Genomic DNA, 24560 nt, shown 5'->3' with positions numbered 1-24560 from the left:
GTGTGTCGAAAGATATTAGATATCTCATCACTCTCTTGGAGTCACAACTCGTATATGATACATTCAAGCGCATACAGGGACGACAGTGTATCAGATCCATAGAGTCGTTGGCAAAGTTCCTAACGTCTTTTCGCTGAACCAGTCATACTCAAGCCCGCGGAAATCATTTGGAGAGCGAGCTGTCGGTAACCCGCATTCGAACTGACTCGATAGTCATGCCGTGATGAGCCGAGGCGCATGAGGGGATAGTTTTGCCCCGGTCGGCCTAAGCCTTGGTCTGCGGGGATGGAGTTGGGGGCTCTCCTGTTGGATTCATTCGGTTAACCTTAACGGGGTTGCCAGCTGAGCCAGCCCCAAAAGAGCGGCCCGGATTTCCAAGGTTTCCGGGGATGTGAGATGGAAAGTTCGCCAGAGCTGCAGCAATTACTCCACAGGCCATCACCATGGCACATGGCAGTCGTTCATGAACGGCGGTTCGGTTCACTAGACATCATCTTATGCGGCCTTCATGATCACATTCAGGCGTGTTTACGTCGTTTGTCACCACAACCATCTCCATAAGGAAGTAAACCACTTCACACATCAGGCGGAAACTTGACATCATTTTCTATTCAACTCAACTATAACGATGCCGCTTCCAAGATACACGTATACTGGACCGGTGGATCACACTGTCGTTCCAGAGCTGTCGAATATCACAGGCAAATCAGTAGTCATCACTGGGGGTGCCAATGGCATGGGGGAGGCTTTTGTCCGGGCCTTCACTGCAGCCGGGGCTTTTGTGACGTTTGGTGATCTTCATCCAAGGGGGTCTGAGATTGAGAAGGAGCTAAACGTTGGCAGCGAAAAAGCTGCCTTCGTCAAATGCGATATTCGCAATTGGGAAGATCAAATATCACTTTTTGAGACTGCAAGATCGAGAAGTCCGAGTAATAGCGTCGATATCGTGATCGCCAATGCTGGGATTAGTAGGAGCTCCGGCGACAGTCTATGGAGACTTGATGGTAAGCGATCTGATCAATTTGTCGCCAGGAGAGAATATGTTCGCCTTGGACCAAAACGAAATTTAGACTAACTCCTTTGCTTCGCCCAGACCCCCAAGGCGAGCCTACCAAACCTGACTTGAATATTGTGAAGGTAAATATGGATGGCACGCTGTACACATGGAAACTTGCTGTACACTATTTCCGTAAGCAACCCGACACCGAAGATCGAGATCGCTGCTTCATCATTACTGGAAGTATGGTGGCGTGGATAGATTCACCGGTAGGGGAACTTCACGACCTTTCGATAACATACCTTCAATACTCATAATACTTCTACAGGGAAATTGGGAATATACCGCAACTAAATATGGTCTTCGTGGTTTTATGCGGACAGCCCGTCGCTCAAGCTGGGAGCAAGGCATCAGAATCAACTACGTTGCTCCATGCTGGATTAAAAGCGCAATACGTACCGCAGAATATGAAAAGTGGCTCGTGGACCATGGTATTGAGTTTGGTGAGCAGGAAGATTGTGCTCGTTGCATGATGAGGATCGCATGTGATAAGACTATCAACGGTATGTCTACGATCATATACATCGCATACTAAAATGCTAATGTGAAGGTGCAGGCCATTCTCTGATGATAGTGCCAAGATCACAAGCAAAGGAAGGTTTTATGGATGTTGATAAAGATGACTACAAGGAGGAAGGGTATTTTAAGAAGACCCAGGAAACCCAACTAGTGATTATCGAAGACAAATGGCGGGATGACTATAAAGTCAGAGTTTATAAAGACTGAATGTAGTCCTTAAATATCTTGGACGTAAGCTATTTGCAACCACAGAATGTCCAAGTGGATGACATGTCACAACAACAAGTGTTTTCTTTGATTCGTTTACATAAACCGGATGTTGAATTCGATCCTATCATCGTTCGGATACAAATAATTGGTGTTTTCATCCAGCCAAAGTGCAGTGATTTTCAGCTCTGTTAGCTTTGCTGCCTGATATTTTCGCTGATGTGGTGATACTACCCCAGTGTCCAATCGGCATGAAATTCAGCACTCAAGTAAACCTTAACCGAAGGCCACAATGGTACTATCTGGCAGCTCTTTTATCTGTAGATCGTTCGATTCTCTTGAGCACAACATTAATCGTATTTCAGTCCAGAACAGCCCAAGATTCCGCATTATCTGAGGATTGAGCGCTCCCATCACCTACAAAACACAATGCCTCTTACAATCCCTAGCAGCATGTACGCGTGGCGTAAGCATAGAGGCAACGCTGACCCTGTAAGTCATTCCTGGATCGTTGACTTAAAACCAGTAACACTATATGCTAGGTGTGGGAAGAGGTTCCTGTCCCTTCAACACCACCTACAGGCTTCTTGTGCAAGATGATCGCATCGGGCGGTAGGTTTTCAGAGCTGCCCTTCAGACCAATTCTCCATCCGGAGGATGAGAAGGCTAATATTCTGAATGTCCTACTAGTCTGCCATAGTGATCATTCGCTCCTTACAAATGACAAACAACGCCCTTGGTTCCAGGAGAAATATACCTTAGTACAGAACTCCATAGACTCTTCGTCGACACGATCTAATTCTGTTCTTGTAGGGACATGAGGGGTGCGGCGAGATCATCAAGATAGGTCAACGCGTCCAAGATACGAGGTTCAAAATTGTAAGTCTAGGACCATTGGTCGTGGTGGATGATAGTATTTGTGAAGGCTAGCAATTTTGACGGTCATTGACGTCTTGCCAATCAGGGAGACAAAATTGCGCTACTTGCCGTGCCGGGATGTGGACAAGATGCCTGTGTCGAGTGCTCAAGAGACCTTGCGCAACTATGTCAGCACGGCCACCACTCTGGTATCGGACAAGATGGCTTCTATGCGCCATATGCTGCGATCGATGTACGAGGGGCTGTCCCATTGCCCCAGAACGTTACACCGTCAGCAGCCGCGGTAGCCACGGATGCCGTAACAACGGCATATCATGCCATTACGCGACGTGGGAAGGTCACCCGCAACGAGACAGTCTTTCTCTTTGGGCTTGGAGGCCTCGGGTTCAATGCCTTGCAGATAATCAAGCACATAGGTGCGAGAGTAATTGTATCGGATATCAGGCAAGAACGACTCGATGCCGCCGCAAGGTTGGGAATACCACGTGAAGACCTGGTACCTGCTGGCAGTTCGGTCCAAGATTTCATAAGAGAACGAGGTTTGGAAAACAAGATTGACACGGTCCTAGATTTCGTCGGCACACATCAAACTTTCGAGGACGCACAGCAGATTGGTATGACAAAAACCTCTCAAAACGGAACATACTGACCAAGTCATAACAGTCCGGATTGCTGGTAAATTGGTATGCATCGGCACTTTGGATCTAGAGAATACGGTACACATGAAAATAGGCATTCGCAAGCGACTGAGTATTGTATTCTCCTACGGGGGACAGCTACGCGACTTGGAAGATGTTCTTGCGTTGATAGCAATGGGTGCTATTGAACCCTACGTGGAAGACATGGGTCTCGATGATTTCCCACGAGTACTGAAGGACCTTTGTGATGGGAAAATCAAAGGTCGGATTGCACTTTTACAGAAACAGGATAGATAGGGTGCAAGTTTGTGAACTCCACATCAGATATAAATAACTTTCTGCTATTTCACTACTTACTGAGAAGTGCCATTGACACTTGCAGTCTTTGGCAAGCCAATACCTACAGCGGCGGTAGCCCCAGCGTCCACGGGAAGGATCGCACCAGTGATCCATCTCGCATGATCGCCTGCCAGAAAAACAACTGCACAAGCGCAGTCCCATCCAGTTCCCTCAGTCCCAAGGAGACTTCGCTTTTTACGAGCTTCTCTGGCGCCTTCGGTCATACCACCAGCGTACATCATGGGCGTATACAACATCTGAAATAGTAAGCATGAAGCAATGCATAGAACTGGGTATGGGTTACCAACCCCAGGACAAACACAGTTGACTCGAATACCATCGTCTGCATGATGTGCGGCCATTGCCCGTGTCATGTTCACAATAGCGCCCTTACTAGTGGGGTACAGAAGATGAGGCGTGCCTCCTTTTAAGCCGGCAACGCTGCCCATATTGACAATCGAACCTCGGAGTTCTCCTTGATTGCGCTTCATGGCAGGTACAGCAAATTTGACCATCATGACCATGCTTGAAACATTGATGTCTAACCCCTGCGCCCATAATTGCATGTCCACTTCAACAGCAGTTCCGGGAGCACCGCCGATGCCGACATTGTTAACCAGGATATCAAGTCGACCAAACTTTTCTATCGTAAGCTCGACAGTCCGTCGACAATCCTCTTCACTTGTCACGTCTGCTTCGCTGGCGACAGCAGTCCCCCGCCCCGGCTCTGAATTCACAATTGCCACCGTCCTCTCCGCCCATTCCAAGTTCCGATCGACACATACCACTTGGCAGTCGTCACTTGCGAGTAATATCGATATTGCTCGACCATTACCAACTCCGTTTCCAGCACAGCCTGCTCCTGTCACTATTGCAACTTTGCCCTTCAATGAGCGTGGCGGTGGCCGATCTTCGATGCTGACATCCATATTCTTTCTCCCGTGAGCTCAAGAGTGCAGCAGGCGCAGCAAATCTACGTCAGGAGTCGAATTAGACTTTGTGCACTTGAGTAATAGGACCACATGATCTCATGCAGACCATCTTGATGGGAACATAAGATGTGTTGCGTTTCTTGGGAGAGCCGAACCAAGCATGTCTCGTAACCGAAGGCCCTCGTTCCGGGTCACTCGCAATGGCCACCTTGGATTCACGAGACAGTATGGCTCGTGCTCCTGGGTAGTCTACGTCGTGTAACTAAGTTAACCACTTTTCCATAAGAAGCGAGCCGCAGGATTACGAATAATCTGATGCCTGACACTCGGTCATAGCTCGGTCACAGTACTATCGGCTATGGGTACGGGCTAGGCAAACAATGCATCATGGCTCCGTCCGAATTTGAGCTACCGAAGAGATCTTTATGGGCTTAGCCACAATATCTTGGAAGCGCACAGTAGGTCATATTCGCAGACATTAACATCTTCCACTCATCTTTCTCAAACGCTAGAGCTCCTTTGACCGGAAGTATGGTTCTAGATCACGGAGAAAGGCCCACTTTAACTGCTTGCCCCAGCCTTTAGCCTGCCAGTCATTCAGTGACTGTGGGAAATGCGCCACCCCATCCCTGACCGTTGAATCGTGGGCAATTATGACAAACACATTCTCTGCACAATCAAGTTCCTGTAGCTGTTGCATGGTTTTCGTTGCTAGAGGAATATCATGTCCAAATGTCATGTCGTACAATGTATCGGATGTCTCTCGTCCCCGGAAAGACTGGAGTTCTGCAAAAGCAGTACCAGGACAGAAAGGGGTATCACAGCCTCGCTGATATGGATGAGGGATGATTTTAGCAGGTAGCGGGAGGTGGTTAGAAGGTCGAAATATCCCAGCGTAATGACAAACATCTCCTCCCATCAAGATGAAGGTATCTTTCGTTGTTCGAGCTAGGCCACACAGATGTCCTACTGCGTGTCCTGGACTGTCGAGTAAATAGAACGAGCCATCGCCAAAGTAATCAAAGGCTGGGAACTGCCCAATCCGTATGACGCCGTCTACACCTTTGAAATCTATCTCTCGAAGCCTTCGCCCGCTGTCGAAACTCAATCAGTAGGAGAAAATGGTATTACTGGTGTTAGCTGACCTGTAGTCGCTCTCACGAATTGGGGATGCAGGATTTGCTGGATAGCCAGGCAGCATGGCTTCAGAGAACCCCTGACCAACAATGAGATCGGTAGATGGGGGAAAGCTCGCCGGATCACCAATGTGGTCCCAATGCCAGTGACTACGCCAGGATTAGCTGATCTAGAACTAGGACCTTGTGCAGAGATTGGATGGGACGGGGAAGATTGATCTGACCTCCATATCACAGCTTCGATCTCCGAACCTGTGATACCGTTCTCCTCCAAAATATCGACCACATTCTTCGTGACTTGAATGTCATAGTTGGTAGTCGGAATGTAGTCCGCGATTGCTTTGGAATAATTGTGGAAGTCCTTGCGAATTCCTAAATCCCACACCAATTTTCTCCCCGATGGATGCTCCAGGAGAAAGCTAAGTGATGGTGAACTTTCAAACGTCTCGAGTCCAGGGACTGGAGGAGCCATGAATCTGTTCAATATTGCTGGCCCAAAGTTGACAGGATTGATAAGTGAAACCTTAATTACGACGTCCCCCAAGGGCAAATCTACCACCCTCTGCTGTGTTAACATGGCTATGATGTCGGTATGAGCGTCTGATTGATCTCAAGGAAGACGTTAATCCTTCCACAAAGAAGCTGATATGCCCCAAGAGTCAATATATGTCAATCGGCCAATAGCATGAGTGTTCGCAAACATCCGGACTGAGCACCACGGCCAAATACCCTATGAAAGGTTGCAAACCGCATTTAAGGATGTGGAGTTGACTCACCTCGTTGTTCGCTGGAGCTCGCCACACGTTTGGGTAATTCTTCACATAGTCTCAGAAACTATTTCTCGGTTCCACGCCTTGTACTACTGGTAGAGCCATCCATGCAAAAAGTTAGTAATGCACCTTGATGGGTAGCTGAGGTGCAATACATGGTGCCAATTCCGCTAACTCGTTGCGGGTTACCGAAGATCGGCACACATTCGCGTTGCATTTCGCTAATGATGTACCGGCAACCGCTTGGCGTGTTCACCCCGGATGTTGCTCGCGCCCATGCCTGTACTCCAGATCCTAGACATCCGAATACCCACAATGGAGATGAAAACAGACGAAGCTCATTTAAGAAACCATGCTGAGCAGTCCGGCACTGGACCGTCGATAAAAGACGTCTTGCATCCTCATGGACTCTTGAAGTACCAGTCAGCGTATCGTTGCTCGGTTTCCAATTATCTTTATCCCTCCCTCGAGGCATTGAACAATGTCGCAGCACGAAAAGGCAGATACAACTATCTCAGAGGATGTCAAGATCCCTGCCAACACAACGGCCATGGGCGATGAAGAAACGGGCTTGAAGCACATCGATACCCTCCATGACGATGAGGCTGTCAAGGTCCTTGCCGCGTACCATGGTGACCAGAGCTGGACAACGATGGAAGAGCAAAAGCTTCGGAGAAAGATAGACTGGAAGCTGCTCCCCGTCCTTTGCGGGACCTATTCTCTTTTGTACTATGATAAAGCAATGTTGGGGCAAGCGGTAACAACGACTCTTGCTCTTTGTCCACGCATAGTGCTGACATATTGAGTTAGGCACTCTTTGGACTCAGGAAGGATCTTGAACTCACCACTGGCAATCGTTATTCTTTTTCCTCGGCGATATTTTATCTTGGATTCATAGCAGGTGCCTATCCCGCTGTGGTTCTTGCACAGCGCTACCCTATCGAACGCGTGGCATCGGCTATTACCACCGTCTGGGGGATAACCCTCATCGTCACACCCGCCTGCACTACCTATCAAGGCCTGTATGCTCAAAGGTTCTTTCTCGGTTTTACAGAAGCAGGTATCTCACCAATGTTCATGCTCATTGTTGGTGGTTTCTATCGCAAGAATGAACAGGCACTGCGCATGGGTGTCTGGTACAGCTGCACAGGGTATGTCTCTATATTTTCGCCACTTGTAAATTATGGACTTGGCCATATTCGTGGCTCACTGTCCCCATGGCGATACATGTACATTTTTGCTGGTGCAATCACTATCCTCTGGGGTATCGCAATCCTATTTATCCTCCCACCCGACCCGATTCGAGCAAAGGGATTCACCGAGCGCGAACGTTTTATTGCCGTATCCAGAATGCGAGAGAACAATTCCGGAGTAAGAAATACCCATTTCAAAGGGAACCAGGCTATTGAGTTACTTTTCGACTACAAATTCTGGTTTATGTTCTCTATTGCCTTTCTCTGTATGGTTGCGAATGGGCCTATTTCGACGTTCATTCCCATTATCATTAATGGCTTTGGATTTAGCCTACTCAATTCGCTCTTGCTCCTGATGCCAGCTGGATTCTATGCTGGGACCTTGCAACTGGTCGCACCGTACTTGGCGTACAGGTACAAGAACATCCGTACCTATCTTGTTTTCGCTTGCCAGATGGGCACGGTTTTAGCTTCACTCTTGCTCTGGCTTCTGCCTCTAGGACAAACCGGTGCACTATTATTTGCCTGCTACATACTCCCATCAGTTGGTGGTGGCTATGCAGTGCTCATGGGACTGTCTCTTGCCAACACTGCTGGATATACCAAGCGCTCACTAGCGTCGTCCGGTTTGTATATTGGATATTGCTTAGGTGAGTGCGATCCCTCGACTCCATTGAAGCACAATTTGACATAAGTACCAGGCAACTTCGTGGGGCCCTTGGTTTTCAAGCCAAAGGATGCACCAAGATACGAACATGGATTCGTTGTAGTCGTTGCCACCGCAATTGCTGCCGCAGTTTTGGCCATTGTCTATCGTTTCATTTGTATCTGGGAGAACAACCGCCGGGATAAGACAGGAACACTTGAAGGATTTGAGCATGCCTATGAAGACGACTTGACAGATAAAACCGTGAGTCCTCGCCTGGCCTTTGCTCCTGCTTTGGTGAAGCTAACTTGAGGCCGCAGAATCCCCAATTCCGATACATCACATGAGGCAATTTCCGTCTTGTACCCAATTGCTTGATATCGAAGTCGTTATGAATGGTACACGCATCTCGACTGCGGACGATGGAGTCTTATGAAGATGTTGGGTCTGCAATAGTATGTTTGCAGCCTTGTAGGACACCGCAGAGAGTGTCATCTTTGAGCTATTTCATGCCTTGGATCTCTACAAGGCTTTAGTACGACTTAGTTATTCGAAGCGGATTGTACATCGTGTCTAGGCAGATGACCTGTGTCGCAAAATATTTATGATCAGTACTTATCTTGAGGGGAAGTAGCTGCCTAATTTAAGCAGAGATAACTCAAGACTTTGAAAGGATCAAACGAACTTGAGCCGTCCTGGAATCTTCGACACCGCTGCCAGGAGAGTAGTCTCGGTAGTCTGACTCCTGTATCCTTGGTATCAAAGCTGATGGATCTCGTCCTGAACAGAGTCCATGTATCCACACACTAAAAATAGGTACTTGATATATCCCTACGAGGTACAAAATTTGTGTGTCGATTTCTTTTTCGATTCCTAAGAGTCGGACTGGTATTCATAGGACCACTCTCCTGGCAGCGCTGATCGTCGATGTATCATGGGAAATACACTACTGTTCTTACCTCCTCCCGTTTTGTGTTAGTGGTGAATAAGATTCGTGTTAGAGAAGGCGATTTCTGTTACCAGTAAGAATCACAGGAGGTGTATAAAAGAAAATAAATACTGTAGCACAAAAAGGTCGTCGTTGTTGATTTGGAGAGCGTGGAACTCCGGTAAACAAATGATAACCATTGATGAGTTGTGATTCAGCAGCTACGTAAGGTGCCTGGGGGCTAAGTACACCGAGGTAATTGATTTATTTCAGTCCGTTACCGAACTAGAGTCACTGCCATATGCCGCGTTTGCCGACCATCCTCAAGTAAACTTTGGTCTCGAGACGACGATGGGACACGCGCGTCATAAATATTAATATTACACAACGGTACGGTGCAGCTAATTACCACTTCCCTCGTCTCGTACTCAGGTGCGCCTCTGTGCCTGGGGCCAATGCCAACTTCCCCACGAATTTTCATCCTGCTCCTGACTGGGGAACGTTCTTCGAAGCCCGCGGGACGCGTCCACCCCACAATCAAGATTTGGGGTATGATCACGAGACAGCCACCAACTCTTACTGATTGTGGTTTGTGTGAGTCCTCGCTGGCTATCTCAAACCATACCTCTTGCTCAGACATGTGACGTGTATTTCTGAGTCGACCCAAGATGTTAGGGTGGAACAGACGTTCGATGGGACAACAATGATCAATCTACTGGACCTCGCTCGACTGCTACAAACACGTCCAGCCACAACATTCTGGAGCAGCTCTTTAAAATCGAGCATACTAAGGCTGGCACAAAAGGACCCTTATTCAACTGGATTGAAACATATTTGTCCTTCATGACAGGCATGGAAGTCCATGGCGGTGAGACTCGTAGTCAAAGCAGGGAGCAGGGAGCATATCAGGTGACTCTGAAAAACAAAATCATCGCAGGTATGCAGATGTTTTATGATTGTCGTCGCCCAGGATCCAAGTCTGACCTAAATTTATCAGTCACAGGAGCGAATCAAGGCATAGGTCTCGCGCTCGCAGAAGTCTTCCTCTTGAATGGTGCGGAATATGTCTACTCCCTCGACGTCAGCCCTCCAGATTCCCAGTTAGAGTCTCTCCAAGCACTCTTCCCCGGGCAGTTGAAATATATTCGTGCAGATATTACAGACGAAAAGTGTGTAAGTCAGGCGATTGAGACCATTGTAGCAGAAACCTCTCGGCTCGATGGTCTCGTGGCAAATGCAGGGGTCACTGCACACAAGGCTGCTCTGGACTTCAGCAGAGATGACATTGACAACCTATTTAATATCAATGTGAGCTGGCTGATAATGCAGACGATCCAATAAAAGCTTATATGCGTGGTACAGGTTCACGGAACCTGGCATTGTATAACTGCCGCCGCTAGGGTTTTCATGAAACTTGGTATCAAAGGCTCAATTGTTATCACATCTTCCATGGCGTCACATGCTCCAAATAAGGTAGACGATATGGACACTGTGTTGCTACTTTGACAAGCTAACTGTTGACTGGACCGTCCCTTCGGCCCCATACGGAGCAACCAAAGCGGCACTTCGAAGCATTGCAAAGACCGTCGCCATGGAATGGGCAGAGCATGGAATCAGGGTTAACACAGTGTCACCTGGATTCATCAAGACTGAGCTGTCTGCACATGTCGCCAACGACCCTGACTGGACAAACAAAATGAAGTATTGGCGCGGCATGCCACGGTTAGGGCTTCCTCAAGAACTTGGGTAAGTTTCAAAACACTCGGCGGGAACCAGGACGGGATTCTCTGATAATTCTTCATGCAGCGGCGCGTATACCTATCTCCTGTCCGATGCGGCAAGCTACACCACTGGAATTGATATTCCAATCCACGGCAGCGTTGGTGCGTGGTGAAAAATATCCCACAGCATGATTCTAGAGAGCGTGCACGACTTAGCATGACCCATCAGACTTCGATCTCGGGACAAGACCTCGAATGTTGATGATGATATCATTACGAATTAATCATTTTATTCAGCATTGTGGGTGCTCAGGCGGCATTGTTTGATAGTAATTTTCTGACATGGTGCGTTCACCTGGAGGGAGATGATGGGATAAAATCGGAATTGGGCCTTCACGAGAATGAACCTTCACACTTACTTTCTGGATTTCAAACGTAGATGCCAAACTATCTCCTAATACTAGCATCTTTTGCAGCACACATGTGTGTATTTAGTATGGTTTATCTGGAAATCTACCTTCTCCACAAAATATATGGGACGAAATACTATCTTCCACCCACAGCTGCCTCACCTGCCCATTTCCCCGTCACCCAAGCCAAAGCCAGCCCTGCACAATATCTGTAGTTGCTAAAGCCTCCAGCGTCCACCCCAGTCACATAGAGATTCTCAATCGCTCTTCCGTTCTGGGTCAGCGCCTGCGAAGAACTGTTGATCTTGGTACCTCCATATGTCAGTGTAATGGACGGTTGGACTTCCAACGCCCAAAAAGGTCCATTATCATCCGTTATCGGTCCATGGGGTGGCTTCCCGTACTCATTTGTGCCGATAGGGGCGTCGAGGTTGCTGGGATCGACCTTTGAACCACTTTCCAGAAGCCTTGCCGCGGTATTATAGCCTTGAATAGTGTTCTTCAGATTTGTGGCGGCAACTCCCCATGTCGCCAATCCCTGTACCAACCCTTCAACAGTTTTGACCTTGAACACTCGTCCACCAACATCTTTGGCTTTTTGGATACGGTCCACAAATCCAGCATTTGGCCAGGGCTCTCCTGTGGCATATTTCTCTCTCGCTTCGTCTGACAGGATCATGTAAGCGATTCGGTTTTCTTGTTGAGCAACTGCTTGATTCGACACTTCATCACCCATTGTCTCGTCACAGAAGCGTTTCCCACGTCGATTCACAAGTACTGTACGACTTGACTGGAATTGAGCGATATGAAGGAATTGGAAAGGATCGACCTCAGATGCTTGTAACGGGGACGGTAACAAATGTCCATAAAATGTGGACATCCCTCGTGAGCTGCCAGCTCCAGCTTTAGAAGCGAGCGAGAGCCCGTCTCCAGTATTGCCTCGGTTGGAGCGTACAAAAATATTATCTGCCCCAGGACCAATATATCGAGATACTAGCTTGGGCGATCCTTGAAACCCTCCCATCGAGATGACAGTAGTCTTTGCATGGACCTCTATAGGTTCGCCGCCATCAGGAAGGATAATGGCGCCCCGTACTGGGCCTGAACGGTAGTCTTGCAAAAGCGAGATTGCGGAGGTGTTCAGTAGAATCTTTGCAGTGGATCGAGCACGTATCTTATCGATGGCCAACTGTGTGAGAGCTTTTATGTCAATAGGATATCCCAAACCAATCGACATAATGCCAGGGAACTCATCAGACACCCTTAAGCCTTGCGTTCGGAACCAGTCCACTGCACTTCGATGTCCATCGATGAGCTTATCGATAAGTCCGTGCTCTCCGTACTGAATTGTTTCATGGGCCATGCTTTTGTCTTTTGGTGCCCAGAACATTCCAGACGAGTATTGCGACGAGCCGCCAAGTGCTTCGGTCTTCTCTATTACAAGGACTGAGAAGTCATTTCCTCCAGCCATCTCACAGGCGTGCATGGCCGTTGAGAGGCCTGACAAGCCACCTCCCAAGACCAGAAGATCCACATGTTGTGTTTGAATAGCCATATCTTGAGCTCTTTCAGGGGTTATGGACAAGATCTCACCGACTCAAATATTTGGGTTATTCTTGTCGTGAAAAGAAAGGCGGCGGCAATGAAACTGATATTCCTGCCGGTAGGCTTGTACAAGTTTTGTCATCACATGAATTATCCGACTTGCCAATAAATTCAGAGCGCACTCATGGAGTATCGAAGTAGTAGCGGAGATCATCCTTGTCAGAGCTAGCCACGTGCAATTCGAAGCCCACTCAGTACTTTGTAGAGCGCCCGCATCTCCAACATTGGAGCAATCCGCGTCTCGCGACCACAGCTGTGTCTTGTGGTCTACAAATTTAGCTTTACGTGATACTTATTCTTCTCTTTTGTCAGACAGAACATTGGGCAACTGTATCATGGGCACCGTTCTGATGCCAGAGGTACGCTGACGTCTTTCGCTCGATCGCCCATATCCCTTAGTCCTAGTGACAAAAGGGATTTTTGCTTCTCCAAGACGTTGGATCTTTGATATACTCAATCCGCTTTTGCAAATCAGCCGAATCTCAGTACAACTACTCTGCGTACTTCGCTCTTTACCATGATCTCTACAGATCGTACCGCTATATCCAAGCGGCTAAGGCCTGCAGTGGCATCAATGTCCATTGCCCGCGCCACAACTCATCATGAGTTAGAGCCAAAGATTAAGGCTACGGCGCAAGCCGGCTTTGAGGCCATTGAACTGTTCTATGAGGACATCAAGCTTCCCAGTCGAAGACAGACAAATATCACTCGACCGTTTCAAGAAAACCTCTACAGCAATGCTCGTCTCTTTCGCAAGCTCTGTGATCAATACGGCCTGAAGGTAATAGTATTTCAGCCCTTCAAGAACTACGAAGGCCTTCTCAGTAAAAGCAGACACGAAGAGAAGCTAGCCAAAGCCATGGTGTTTTTTGAAATCTGCCAGATTCTGGGAGCAGACATACTTTTGATACCGTCCATGTTTCACACCAGCCTAGAGATTGCAACAGGCGGGGAGAAAGTCGTGGAAGATTTTAGAGAGCTTGCAGACCTGGCAGCATCCTATTCCCCTCCCATCCGTCTTGCCTATGAATATATGGCATGGGGAGCACATGTGGACAGCTGGCAAACAACGTGGGCGGTAGTACAAAAAGTTGATCGCTCAAATTTCGGGATGTGCATCGATACCTACCACACACTTGCAAAGGTGTATGGGGATCCCGAGGCCCTAGACGGTCTACGACCAAATGCCCTCGAAAGTTTGAAAGCTGATCTTGCCGATCTCGCACGAATGGTTGATGTGCAGAAGATCTGGTACATCCAGCTCTCAGAAGCTATGAAGATGGACACTCCTCTTTCACCTTCACATCCATTCTTCAATTCTCAACAACACCCCTTAATGCAATGGTCTCGCAACGGCCGGGTCTTTCCTGGTGATTTGGAACTGGGCGGCTATATGCCGGTAGACGAGATCGTGAGGACTTTAGTGTTGGAAATGGGCTACCAAGGATGGGTAAGTATGGAATCATTTCATGCCTCAACAGCTGATCCAGATCCTGAAACACCCATTCGTCAAGCTCAGAAGGCCATGAAGCTGTGGAAGCAATTAGTGGCATCATTGGAAACAGAGAGCAAGACTGGTGAATGAATGACATATTAAGTAGTGGTATACCGTCCAAGAACATGTCCAATCATAAGCGTGCGCTGTGACAAGGCTGAAGCACTGGTAGGGAGACGATTCAAGTAGTCCAGAGTCCTGCAACCGATAATAGCCATAGCATCATGCCACCTCGTGCCAGGTGACAAAACTATCCCGTAAACAATAGTCAGTCTTGTTGGAGTGATCGAGGCAGTATCATTTCCAGCCCTGCTCTACCCAATGGAAGCTCTGGCGGTTGTCTGAACCCTGATTTCCAAGAATTGAAAGCTGACTCCTTTAGGCACCTCCATGAGAGAAGTTTCAGAAGTGAAAAAGATGGAGAGGGCTTCCACGACCTGAGATGTCGAGGACCCTGCTCAGTCCGCTACGCGCATCTGAGTTGTGAGCTATCAAATTAGAAGGGTGCCTAACGAGGTGTGGCTACCGCCCCGTGGGGATGGCTGTGGACCCTATTCCAACCTCTTCCCCACCTGACCTGGGCTCGCTTGGACAAAGGTTACCCCAACCGTGTTGCAATTCGGGAAATCGTATATAATGCAGTCTGACAAAATACAAACTTGTATCAGCTTGCAAGCTATAAAGTAGTTGCGTGATAGTATTTCCTGCCAGTATTACATATCCTTTGGCTCGAACTTCCAATGGCTGTGAACAAGAAATTGAAGCCCATCTCTGGCAGGCTTCAGGATAAAATCATTGTCATTACTGGCGGGGCTGGCAACATTGGGGTGGTCACTGCACAACGCTGTCTTCTCGAAGGGGCGAAGGTGGTCTTGATTGACCTCAATGAGACCCAACTTAATGTCGCAAAAACAACTCTGAGCGCGGGTTGCAAGTCTTCCATCGAATCTCCCCAGGAGAGGATATTAGCAATCAAAGCAGACGTCACCGATGAGTTGCAAATGGAGAACGCATTGAAGCAAAGTGTTGCCACTTTTGGAGGCCTCGACACCTGCTTCCTCAATGCGGGTATATCATACCAGGCAACACCCCTACTGGATACAAGTGTGGAATTATTCGACCGTTGCATGAACGTCAATACCAAGTCCGGTGAGTATGCTCCGTAAGCAGGCACGCTTGAAGACTTACATGCAGAAGCATTCATCGGGCTAAAACATGCCGGAAGGATCATGAGAGACAGTGGTAGTGGACAAGGGAGCATCATTCTGGCATCATCAGCCGCTGGGCTCATCGCTCGTCCCGGCATGACTGCATATGGCTGCTCAAAGCAGGCACTGCGAAGCCTTGCAATGTATGGTGCTGCCGAGTTGGGCCAATATGGAATTCGAGTCAACACGGTACACCCCTGTGGCGTAAATAGTCCAATGTTCCTGGACTGCTGGCCGGAGCATAAGATCAAAGAGATGCTAGCAGCCCTACCTTTGGGTCGGTTGGCTGAAGCAGACGACATAGCGGCTATGGTCACCTTTCTCGCCAGTGATGATGCTCAGTTTTTGACAGGAGGGACTTTCAAAGTGGACGGAGGCCAAGCGAATTACTAGATTATAACCTAAGATCAAATGCTTCTTGTACGAGTCTATGGCGCTATCTGGGGCTCTAGCTTGTGAAGAACGACAATGCGACTATCTAAATTCTGTACCTGTTACATCTGAATCATTCGCGTCGTAGGAGCTTTTCTGCATTTAAGCAGTAGACATCTGACAGCCATTGTTGACCACAGTGAGTTTGTATACTGTCATCTAATTCCTGTGACAGATCCTTTGCCACTGCGAATGGCAAGAAGGGAAGATCTGTGCCGAAGAGTAGTCTGTCTGGAGTGACAAGCTTCAAGATCGCCGGCAACTGGTCGGGACACATGAACCCTGCGGTATCAAAGAAGAAGTGTCGGTTGAGGTCCGCTCTGACGTCCTCTGATGTGGGAAGTCCTCGCATGTTCAGGCATTTTGTTGCAAACCCAGTGATCTTTTCAAGAACAAGAGGCAGAATGGCACCACAATGGGCGATGATGAAGGTGACATTTGGATGTGCCGCCGCTGTCCCCGAATGTAGAAGTGATGTGAGTGCTCGTCCGGTATCGAAGAAGTATTCCAAAATTGACGAAGGTACAACCGGTAAAAGCTCGGGAATCTTCTGAAATGATCCAGCAACGTGTGCATATCGACAATGATTTGGATGGATGAAGACTTTGGCACCAAGAGTATCCAATCTCTGGAAGATTGCTTCAAATGTAGAGTCTCCGGGATATATGCCGTGGCTGTTTGACATTAGACCAATTCCATCAGCGCCCAACACGTTGATTGCGTAGTCAATTTCCCGAAGAGATCCCTCAATATCTGGGAGAGGCAAAGATGCAAAGAATCCGAATCGTAAAGGGTGTGCTTTCACAATACTAGCCATGAAATTGTTACATTCCCGTGCCAGCTGTCTTCCCAGGTGATCATCTCCGGGTTCCAAGTGTGAGCCTGGGGCGGTAACACTAACGATGGACTTCTGGATGCACAAGCTATCCATTAATGAGATATGCTCATCGACGTTCCATGACTGTGCTAGTTAGAACTCATGTGCTAGTTGTTCCAGTAATGGCTTACAGGGACTTCATAACCTCGGCGTCGACATTCTTCTCGCCATCTAGGAGGCACTATATGTGAATGTACATCGATTTTCCAGGGGGGCATTTTGAGGTTGCTGGGTATCAAAGCGTTGATGGGTATCGTGTATGCAAGAACAGAAAGGCATACACTTGAACCATGATCTCCGGTCATGTTCTGTTACGCTTGGTACAAAAAGTCAAGCAACTTGTAATTCAGAAAGCGTTCTTGCAAAGGGTCCCAGTGGACGCGGCACGCGGCACATCTGACACCGTGACCAGGACGAATGATGCCAAGCGTACATCCTCTCGTCTAACCTGTAGTGTGACAACCTCCCCGTATCTCAAAGTTTCCCTTCCCCGTACCCCGGAGCCACGAGACAACGCGACCCAGGAGAAGATTCGGGCCTGAACTTACCCGCACCATACAATGTCAATCCCCATAGTCAGGATAAAAGGGATCGACTCTGCGCCAGGATGATGGACACTTTTCGACCGACATCAACCTCACCAAATATTCTTGCCCTACGGCGTTTCTTGGCCACAATATCAATATGGGTTCGAAGAATGATGTCGAACTTGGCACAGCCCCTGCGAACCAAGTCGAATTCTCCATACCAAAGGACGGTGACAATGCAGCAGCAAAAGTGCTAGAGAGTGATCAACTCGGTTTCACGGAGGAAGAGAGCAATGCAGTCCTTCGAAAAATCGATCTGAGAATTCTGCCTCTCGCGGCAGTGGCTTGTGGATTGCAGTACGTGGATAAGGCCGGTCTGGGATCCGCAGCTACGTACGGTTTACGCGAAGACCTTGGTTTGGTCGCCCAGGAGTATTCCTGGTGTGTTTCAATCTTCTTCTTCGGCGCCCTGCTTGGCTCTGCCCTTGTAGGCCGAGTCCTCCAATACTTCCATGTCGGCAAGGTTCTCGCTGTGGCATACTTTTGTTGGGGTATAACCTTACTTGGTTGCATTGGCGCCAAAGGCTTTGCTACTCTGGCCGCTATGAGATTCCTCCTAGGATTATTTGAATCTGTGCTGGTGCCTGGCCTCTTGATGATCACGACGATGTGGTACACTCACCGGGAACAGCCTTCTCGCCTCGGAGTCTGGACTGTGCTCAATGGGGCGCTGCCTATTCCTTTCCTGATGGTCTTTTATGGCCTGGGCAAGGTGGAATCTGGTCCACTATCATCATGGCAGCTGATCTTCCTTCTGCTGGGGCTTTGCAGCTGCCTTATGGGTGTGGTACTGGTAAGTCATGAAGCCAATCTGAGATGCACAGACATTGACACTTCAAGTGGTTCTTTATGCCCGATTCGCCAGAAGGTGTCAAGTGGCTGAATGAAAGGGAGAAAGTGGTGGCAATTGCGCGTATTGCGAAAGACCAGACTGGAATCAAGAACAGTGAGTCAAAATCTGAAAACCCTGGCGAGCGTTCTTTTTGTTGATCGTCGTTTGTATAGCAACCTTTAAGTGGCCACAATTCCGGGAAGCCATGCTGGACATTCGTGTCTGGCTTATTACATTTTCAATGTTCTTTGCCCAGGCAGCTGGAAGTGTGCAGACCAACTTCTTGGGTATAATCATCAAGGTTCGTAGATGGATGAGATCTATTCCTGATGCCGGACGAGTCTAACATGTTGTTAGGGGTTCGGATACACTGCTTTGAAAGCGCAATTATACTCAGCACCCGCTTACGCGCTTCAGGTAAGGCTCACTGGCATCAAACCGCACATCATCTAGCTAAATCGATATGAAATCAGGTCGCGGTCGTCCTCCTTGTCTCTTTTCCCCCTACTTACGTTCGCCAACTTCGAAACTACAAGCAGCCTCTCACCGCGTTTGCTACATGCTTTGCGGTTGTTGGTTGTGCTATCTTATACGTCACACCGGCAGAAGAACAATATAAGCAACGCAGGTTTGCAGGTGTTACTATGATTGCATTCGCGACTGCCAATTACAACGTTATCATGTCTGTCATTGGTGCGAATATTGGAGGCTTTACAAAGAAGGCTGTGACCACATCCATGACATTCGTGGCGTACTGCGTCATCAACATCGTCTGCCCTCAGACATTCCTTAACTCGGAAAGCCCCAGGTTCCACACGGGGCTCACATTCGTCATGAGGTAAGCGGAAAATCTCAGCAAATATTGATTACAAGCTAAATTCTGTTCACAGCGTACTCAGTATCTTCATCTGCATCATGGGTACACAGTGGACTCTGATGCAAGCCGAGAATCGACGCCGGGACAAAAAGGCATTGACCGACCCTGCATATGCAACTGGGGACATGAGCGAAGAGATCGTCTCTGGATTACAGTGCGTCCAAACCTTCCTTATAGTGGCGAATGGCATACTAATTATTTTCCTTAGGGACCAAACCGATAAGGAAAACAAGCGCCATAGATACTCTCCGTAAAGTATCATTAGAGCAAGGGAGCATTCTTTCATGCCAGCTCTGAGGACGCTAGACATATGTCTTCCCGTCAAGAGCTTTGCAGATGCACGACTGGTGCTCCGAGCTGAACAAAGAAGGCCACAGATCTCTGAAGACCGATGAGAACTGCCAGAGCTAGATTTCGGTGTAGTGATAGCCTCACTTCAGTGCAGCATATGTCGCAAATCACAAGTCATCGTGAATAGTTCTCATTCAGCATCCTAATGTTCTCCATTTCCAGCCCATTGACGCTGTAGGTTATGGCGCAGCTGCCGTACAGACCACCCGCTACATCTTTCACATTCATCCAGTAGAGCGAGAATACCTGCTTGACGTTTTTCGTTCATTTCGCAGAACCCAGCCCCATAGAGGCATTGCGAAGACATAATATGAGCTCCCGAATGGTCGAGCGTAACAGCGATGCCATATATGGTAGTACATGCCTCTTGCATAGCTTTTTGCATCCTTGACTGACTCCCTAATCCATCCAAGATTGGGCAATGTAGATACACCAATATCCGGGCAAGATTGTACATTTGAATGGCGGCAGCAAACTTTGGAGGATGGATCCAGATTGGGTCGAACTGCTCACGGTAATTGTGCGCAATGCCACTTGCAGAATCCTCGAACTTGTTCAGTAGATACGGCAATGGCTGGAATGGCAGCCCCAGGCATTTGAACCAGCACTCCTGATTCCGTTGCAGCATTTCTGCATGTTTCACACGACTCTGCAAAGTCTCGATATTGCTAGCATCGTCTGTACTGCGTTTTGCTGCGAAATTCACAGCCTCCCGTAGAAGGATAGTGGCGAAATCGGCTAATTCGTCTTGGTTTTGTTCGACGACCGGCCGGGGTGGTGTCCAGAAGCTGTTTGATCTTCGTCCTTCACGAAGCGCTGCCCACAGGTCTTGACGGATCCACCACCACCATAAAGCTTGACGCAATCCTGGAGAAAGGCCATTGACGTTCTGGGCTCGCTGGATCCAGAAGACCCCTTTGAGATGTCGTTGCCATCCGACGGATGATTCATCGAACATCTCGTAGAGTGACACCAGCATGACAGTTGCGAGGATTTCTTCCGATTTGTTGTAGCTGGCAAGATGCATAGCGTCTTGAATGTAACGCAATGTTTGATAGTAGTATTGGACAGCCAAGCTTGGATCAAGTGATGGCAAGCTAGGATGAATTCTGCTGGTATGAGAGCGATGTTGGGCTGAAAGAGCGAGGATCGCATTCATTAGCCCGGCATTATTGCACTTAAAATCATGGAACTCGTCAGCAGCTGGGCAAAAGAGCCTGGCTGAGGGCATTACTTACAGCGAGCCTCGGAATGTATGTAGCAAAATGGCATTTCGTGTCAAACAAATCCAACTGATTGCCGTTATTGAGCTGTAAGAGCAAAGGAGGATATAAAAGAAATGTGAACGTACCCAATAAGCTAATTCTTCAACGAAGTGTCTGAACAAGGCTTGCTCTTCAGCAGACAAGGAGATGTTCTCAGCCGATCGCCAGGCGTCCTGATCAGAAATACTAATCAACGAACTGGGTGATGTTACAAGCAAGGCTCCTTGGAGAACAGATGCCAAAGGCGCTGTAGCGGTGATGTGTGGAAGTATCTGAGGAGCGTTGTTGTTGAATGAGAGATGTTCTTGGTTGAGAGGGATTGTGGTACTATCTGTGACATCACTGACTATAAGATTTAGCCACCGCGAGGTCGCGCGGTCTTGTACCATAGTCCCCGTCGTCTCGGTTGAAAATGGAGAAAACCCATAGGCACAGCTCTCACCAGGAGCTGTAGTTATATCGAACGGGTCGACCTCAGAAAACCCGCCAGAGACACCTTGATTCACATCATCATGGTTCTGCTCTTGTTCAATTGTCCGAGGAGGGAGTGACACTTGGCGTTCTGGGATGGCAGTGATTGACTGGGAGTCGTCACCAGCACCATCGCCATCCCAATGGCATTCACGATCTCCTTTCGAGCAATTACTGCATCTCGGGTGTCTTTCATCACATTTGCGGTGACGTTTACGACACGTAATGCTTGCGGACCCCACGTGTTAGCAACATCGGATTGAGAGTCGATAAAAATTTCAGAAAGTGGTGAAGTTCCTTACCAGCCTCTGTTAGACCGAAGGCCACTCCCCCTAGGTGCTCGGACTCTTTTTTTCAGCCTCGAACCACGGACAGTGTTCGACGTTGCGACATTTCCAGTCTCCATACCTTATGGATTGTTGTAACTTGTGTATAGGGAGCTCGAGAGCATTGTAAAGAGAAAGGCGAAGCACCCTCAACAACAGTGAAATGCCAGGAACCAAATCTTATGTCGGATATTCTCAGAAATGGGTCAAGTGATGTGAGGCATTGATGAAATGGATGATGACCCAAATCGGAAGGTGCGCCCTTGGACCAAGGAGGACTATCCACACAATGCTAAATTGCGGGGTGAGTAGGTGGGATATATACAAGGAGGCACAACGGTGAAGATGATGGGCCTCTAGTGACTAGTTTGAGAGTAGGCTGCAACATGGAAAGCGTTTATCATAGACAAGTAGTTAAGAAAGATGGTTGTGTAGAGTGGTTTGTCCACAGTGCCTACATCGGTAGTTAAGTTAGTTACTTAGGTAGTTACTTAGGTAGTCATAGGTAGGTACCTAGCCGAGAAGCTTAACCACTGTTCAGGTCTAACTATCCCGCTCACATGATCTACCTGTTGACCCCGAATTACTATTGGGCTTAGCACCAAACCCAACCGTTGTACTCCTGCATCCCAATTCGACTCAATAGTACAAAAAGGACGCTGGAAAGAAAGAAATGTTTTTATATACCAGTAGCAAAGTTTTTTCCACATCCTTCCAAAATGCTTCTCTGCAGAGGCATCGAGGTCGAAGAGTTGACCATCTGTGAGCTCCAACAACATCTTACCACAGCATCATTCACATCTCAAGATCTCACCCAATGCTACCTAAATCGCATGGACGTGCTCAACCCATGCATAAAAGCCGTCATCGAGACCAATCCAGAAGCGCTCTCCATAGCGATTGACCTTGATACAGAACGTAGCAATGGGGTTGTCCGATCCATGCTCCACGGCATCCCGTTCCTCGTGAAGGATAACATTGCCACCAAGGATGGAATGCAAACTACGGCAGGCTGCTTCGCACTCATAGGCACAAGGGTTCCAGCCGACGCTGACGTTGTTGCCCAGCTTCGAGCAGCTGGTTGTATATTGCTTGGCAAGGCAAACCTAAGTGAGTGGGCATCAATGCGCTCGAGTTATTATTCGGAAGGCTACTCGAGTCGCGGCGGACAAAACAGAAATCCTTACAACCTGGCCGAGCATCCCGGTGGCAGTAGCAGTGGTAGCGCAAGCGCTGTCGCGGCCAATTTCTGTGCCTTTAGCATTGGGACCGAAACAGATGGCAGCTTAATGTTTCCAGCGGACAGGTGCGGGCTTGTGTCAATCAAACCGACTGTAGGGTTGACATCCACGACCGGAGTCATTCCAGAAGCCAAGAGTCTTGACACCGTTGGTCCATTTGGAAGAAGCGTTGAAGATGTTGCTCTTGTCCTCGAGGTGCTGGCCGATCCCAACAGTCGCCCTTCCAGCTTGAATCCGGACTATTCTTCACTCCTAGCGAGTAAGGAGATGTTAATAAATGCCAGGTTCGGAATGCCTATGAACCGAGTCTGGAACAGTGCCAGGGACAATGCGGAACAGGCGGCAGAATACGAAGCGCTAATCGAGCTTGTAAGCAAGATCAAAGATACTGGTGCAAAAGTCTATGAGGTTGAATTTCCTAGTGCTGAGGATATCATACCCCCTGATGGCTGGGACTGGGACTATGCGGAAGGCTACACTGGGTCCAGTCTTTCTGAATTTCAGGTTGTCAAAACCGAGTTCTACCACGGGCTCAAAGAATACCTAACCGGACTCGAACATAACGAGAGCAGCATCTTGACGCTTGAGGACATCGTTAAGTATAACATCGATCACACTCACACAGAAGGTGGGGTTCCTGGCACTCACCTGGCCTGGCCGACAGGCCAGGACAACTTCGATCGCTGTCTCGAGGCAAAGAATGAGAGTGAAGAGCAGTACACGAAAGCCTTTGAATACATTCGTCTCAAATCACGCGAACAAGGCATCGATGCTGCACTGACGCATTCAGAAGGCGATTTAGACGGCCTTATTGTGCCCATATCCGTGGATGGTGGTGTTTCTGTTTCCATTGCGGCAAAGGCTGGATATCCAATGATTACTGTTCCGGTCGGAGTTGACGGTAAAGGAGTGCCATTCGGCATTGGGCTGATTCAAACGGCGTTTAGGGAAGACCTATTAATCAAATACGGATCTGCCATCGAAGACCTTACCGGTCCACGACCGGAGCCAACATATTTGAACTTTTATGCCAGCAATTACACCTACATTGGGACACCGCCAGTATCGTCATGACGCTTTCAGAACGACGAGACGAGTCTCAAGTGATCCAGTTAGGGTCCTAAAACCCCCCAAGCACAATATCTATTGTATGAATGGACTCGAAACTCGAGCACAAGGGGCAATAGCCATACAGGTAGATCATACACCCAGGTATCTAACTATGGAGAGCTCTCAAAAGTATTGAAGTATCAAAAGGTGAGACTAGCTGACTAAGTAGGCAGGCAAAGTCCCAATATCTTCGGGTGAAATTACAAGCATGTAGGCGAATTCCCGGCGCCATCCGCTGCATGACATAAATAACAACGCGCACGTAGCCTTGCCTATCTCTTCCTCATGAACGTTTCGCCTTAAAGTATCCATCTTTTCAACCTCTGCGATAGCGCTATCTTTTTATTCTACTCCAGTTATTTAACCCGGCCATATGCCAGTACAGGCTGTCAAACTCTGTGCCACGAAGTTTCATTCTTCTCCTCATGACATTAGGCTACCGCGGACTACTCCGTCAGCCTGGACTTGACAGCGAAATATTCGATTATCCCCACCTCCAGTTCTGTGA

General features: G+C 48.3%; 12 protein-coding genes across 12 annotated transcripts; 7 read left to right on the top strand and 5 right to left on the bottom strand.

Annotated features, from left to right (window-relative positions):
* Positions 1 to 628: 628 nt before the first annotated feature.
* On the top strand, positions 629 to 1783 carry LTR84_004457 (uncharacterized protein; the record flags this gene model as incomplete). The annotated part of the gene is made up of 4 exons (XM_064848034.1): positions 629 to 1004; positions 1094 to 1266; positions 1326 to 1560; positions 1614 to 1783. 4 exons carry the CDS (start codon positions 629 to 631, stop codon positions 1781 to 1783), a joined length of 954 nt encoding a protein of 317 aa, XP_064704573.1.
* A 429-nt stretch (positions 1784 to 2212) lies between these two features.
* LTR84_004456 (uncharacterized protein) lies at positions 2213 to 3597 on the top strand (the record flags this gene model as incomplete). The annotated part of the gene is made up of 5 exons (XM_064848033.1): positions 2213 to 2275; positions 2326 to 2544; positions 2597 to 2662; positions 2748 to 3276; positions 3326 to 3597. The coding sequence occupies 5 exons, from the start codon at positions 2213 to 2215 to the stop codon at positions 3595 to 3597; spliced, it is 1149 nt and encodes a 382-aa protein (XP_064704572.1).
* Positions 3598 to 3653: 56 nt separating this feature from the next.
* LTR84_004455 (uncharacterized protein) lies at positions 3654 to 4568 on the bottom strand (the record flags this gene model as incomplete). The annotated part of the gene is made up of 1 exon (XM_064848032.1): positions 3654 to 4568. The coding sequence occupies one exon, from the start codon at positions 4566 to 4568 to the stop codon at positions 3654 to 3656; it is 915 nt and encodes a 304-aa protein (XP_064704571.1).
* A 511-nt stretch (positions 4569 to 5079) lies between these two features.
* Positions 5080 to 6179, bottom strand: LTR84_004454 (uncharacterized protein; the record flags this gene model as incomplete). The annotated part of the gene is made up of 4 exons (XM_064848031.1): positions 5080 to 5349; positions 5542 to 5665; positions 5717 to 5857; positions 5932 to 6179. The coding sequence occupies 4 exons, from the start codon at positions 6177 to 6179 to the stop codon at positions 5080 to 5082; spliced, it is 783 nt and encodes a 260-aa protein (XP_064704570.1).
* Positions 6180 to 6958: 779 nt separating this feature from the next.
* Positions 6959 to 11138, top strand: LTR84_004453 (uncharacterized protein; the record flags this gene model as incomplete). The annotated part of the gene is made up of 6 exons (XM_064848030.1): positions 6959 to 7234; positions 7288 to 8320; positions 8372 to 8580; positions 9920 to 10552; positions 10755 to 10990; positions 11051 to 11138. The coding sequence occupies 6 exons, from the start codon at positions 6959 to 6961 to the stop codon at positions 11136 to 11138; spliced, it is 2475 nt and encodes an 824-aa protein (XP_064704569.1).
* A 373-nt stretch (positions 11139 to 11511) lies between these two features.
* On the bottom strand, positions 11512 to 12930 carry LTR84_004452 (uncharacterized protein; the record flags this gene model as incomplete). The annotated part of the gene is made up of 1 exon (XM_064848029.1): positions 11512 to 12930. One exon carries the CDS (start codon positions 12928 to 12930, stop codon positions 11512 to 11514), a length of 1419 nt encoding a protein of 472 aa, XP_064704568.1.
* Positions 12931 to 13554: 624 nt separating this feature from the next.
* LTR84_004451 (uncharacterized protein) lies at positions 13555 to 14565 on the top strand (the record flags this gene model as incomplete). The annotated part of the gene is made up of 1 exon (XM_064848028.1): positions 13555 to 14565. The coding sequence occupies one exon, from the start codon at positions 13555 to 13557 to the stop codon at positions 14563 to 14565; it is 1011 nt and encodes a 336-aa protein (XP_064704567.1).
* A 650-nt stretch (positions 14566 to 15215) lies between these two features.
* LTR84_004450 (uncharacterized protein) lies at positions 15216 to 16076 on the top strand (the record flags this gene model as incomplete). Its single annotated transcript, XM_064848027.1, has 2 exons — positions 15216 to 15624; positions 15646 to 16076. The coding sequence occupies 2 exons, from the start codon at positions 15216 to 15218 to the stop codon at positions 16074 to 16076; spliced, it is 840 nt and encodes a 279-aa protein (XP_064704566.1).
* Positions 16077 to 16188: 112 nt separating this feature from the next.
* Positions 16189 to 17046, bottom strand: LTR84_004449 (uncharacterized protein; the record flags this gene model as incomplete). The annotated part of the gene is made up of 1 exon (XM_064848026.1): positions 16189 to 17046. One exon carries the CDS (start codon positions 17044 to 17046, stop codon positions 16189 to 16191), a length of 858 nt encoding a protein of 285 aa, XP_064704565.1.
* A 630-nt stretch (positions 17047 to 17676) lies between these two features.
* On the top strand, positions 17677 to 19542 carry LTR84_004448 (uncharacterized protein; the record flags this gene model as incomplete). Its single annotated transcript, XM_064848025.1, has 7 exons — positions 17677 to 18372; positions 18420 to 18525; positions 18585 to 18712; positions 18769 to 18828; positions 18885 to 19249; positions 19302 to 19442; positions 19497 to 19542. The coding sequence occupies 7 exons, from the start codon at positions 17677 to 17679 to the stop codon at positions 19540 to 19542; spliced, it is 1542 nt and encodes a 513-aa protein (XP_064704564.1).
* Positions 19543 to 19781: 239 nt separating this feature from the next.
* Positions 19782 to 21571, bottom strand: LTR84_004447 (uncharacterized protein; the record flags this gene model as incomplete). Its single annotated transcript, XM_064848024.1, is given in 4 exon segments — positions 19782 to 20816; positions 20878 to 20931; positions 20991 to 21485; positions 21500 to 21571. The coding sequence occupies 4 exon segments, from the start codon at positions 21569 to 21571 to the stop codon at positions 19782 to 19784; spliced, it is 1656 nt and encodes a 551-aa protein (XP_064704563.1).
* An 849-nt stretch (positions 21572 to 22420) lies between these two features.
* Positions 22421 to 24016, top strand: LTR84_004446 (uncharacterized protein; the record flags this gene model as incomplete). The annotated part of the gene is made up of 1 exon (XM_064848023.1): positions 22421 to 24016. One exon carries the CDS (start codon positions 22421 to 22423, stop codon positions 24014 to 24016), a length of 1596 nt encoding a protein of 531 aa, XP_064704562.1.
* Positions 24017 to 24560: the final 544 nt, after the last annotated feature.

Source organism: Exophiala bonariae (assembly GCF_035927105.1).
Source record: "Exophiala bonariae strain CCFEE 5792 chromosome Unknown scaffold_19, whole genome shotgun sequence".
Taxonomy (NCBI): domain Eukaryota; kingdom Fungi; phylum Ascomycota; class Eurotiomycetes; order Chaetothyriales; family Herpotrichiellaceae; genus Exophiala; species Exophiala bonariae.
The sequence above is the reverse complement of the archived record's forward strand: the minus strand, read 5'-3'. Positions and strand labels throughout refer to the sequence as shown.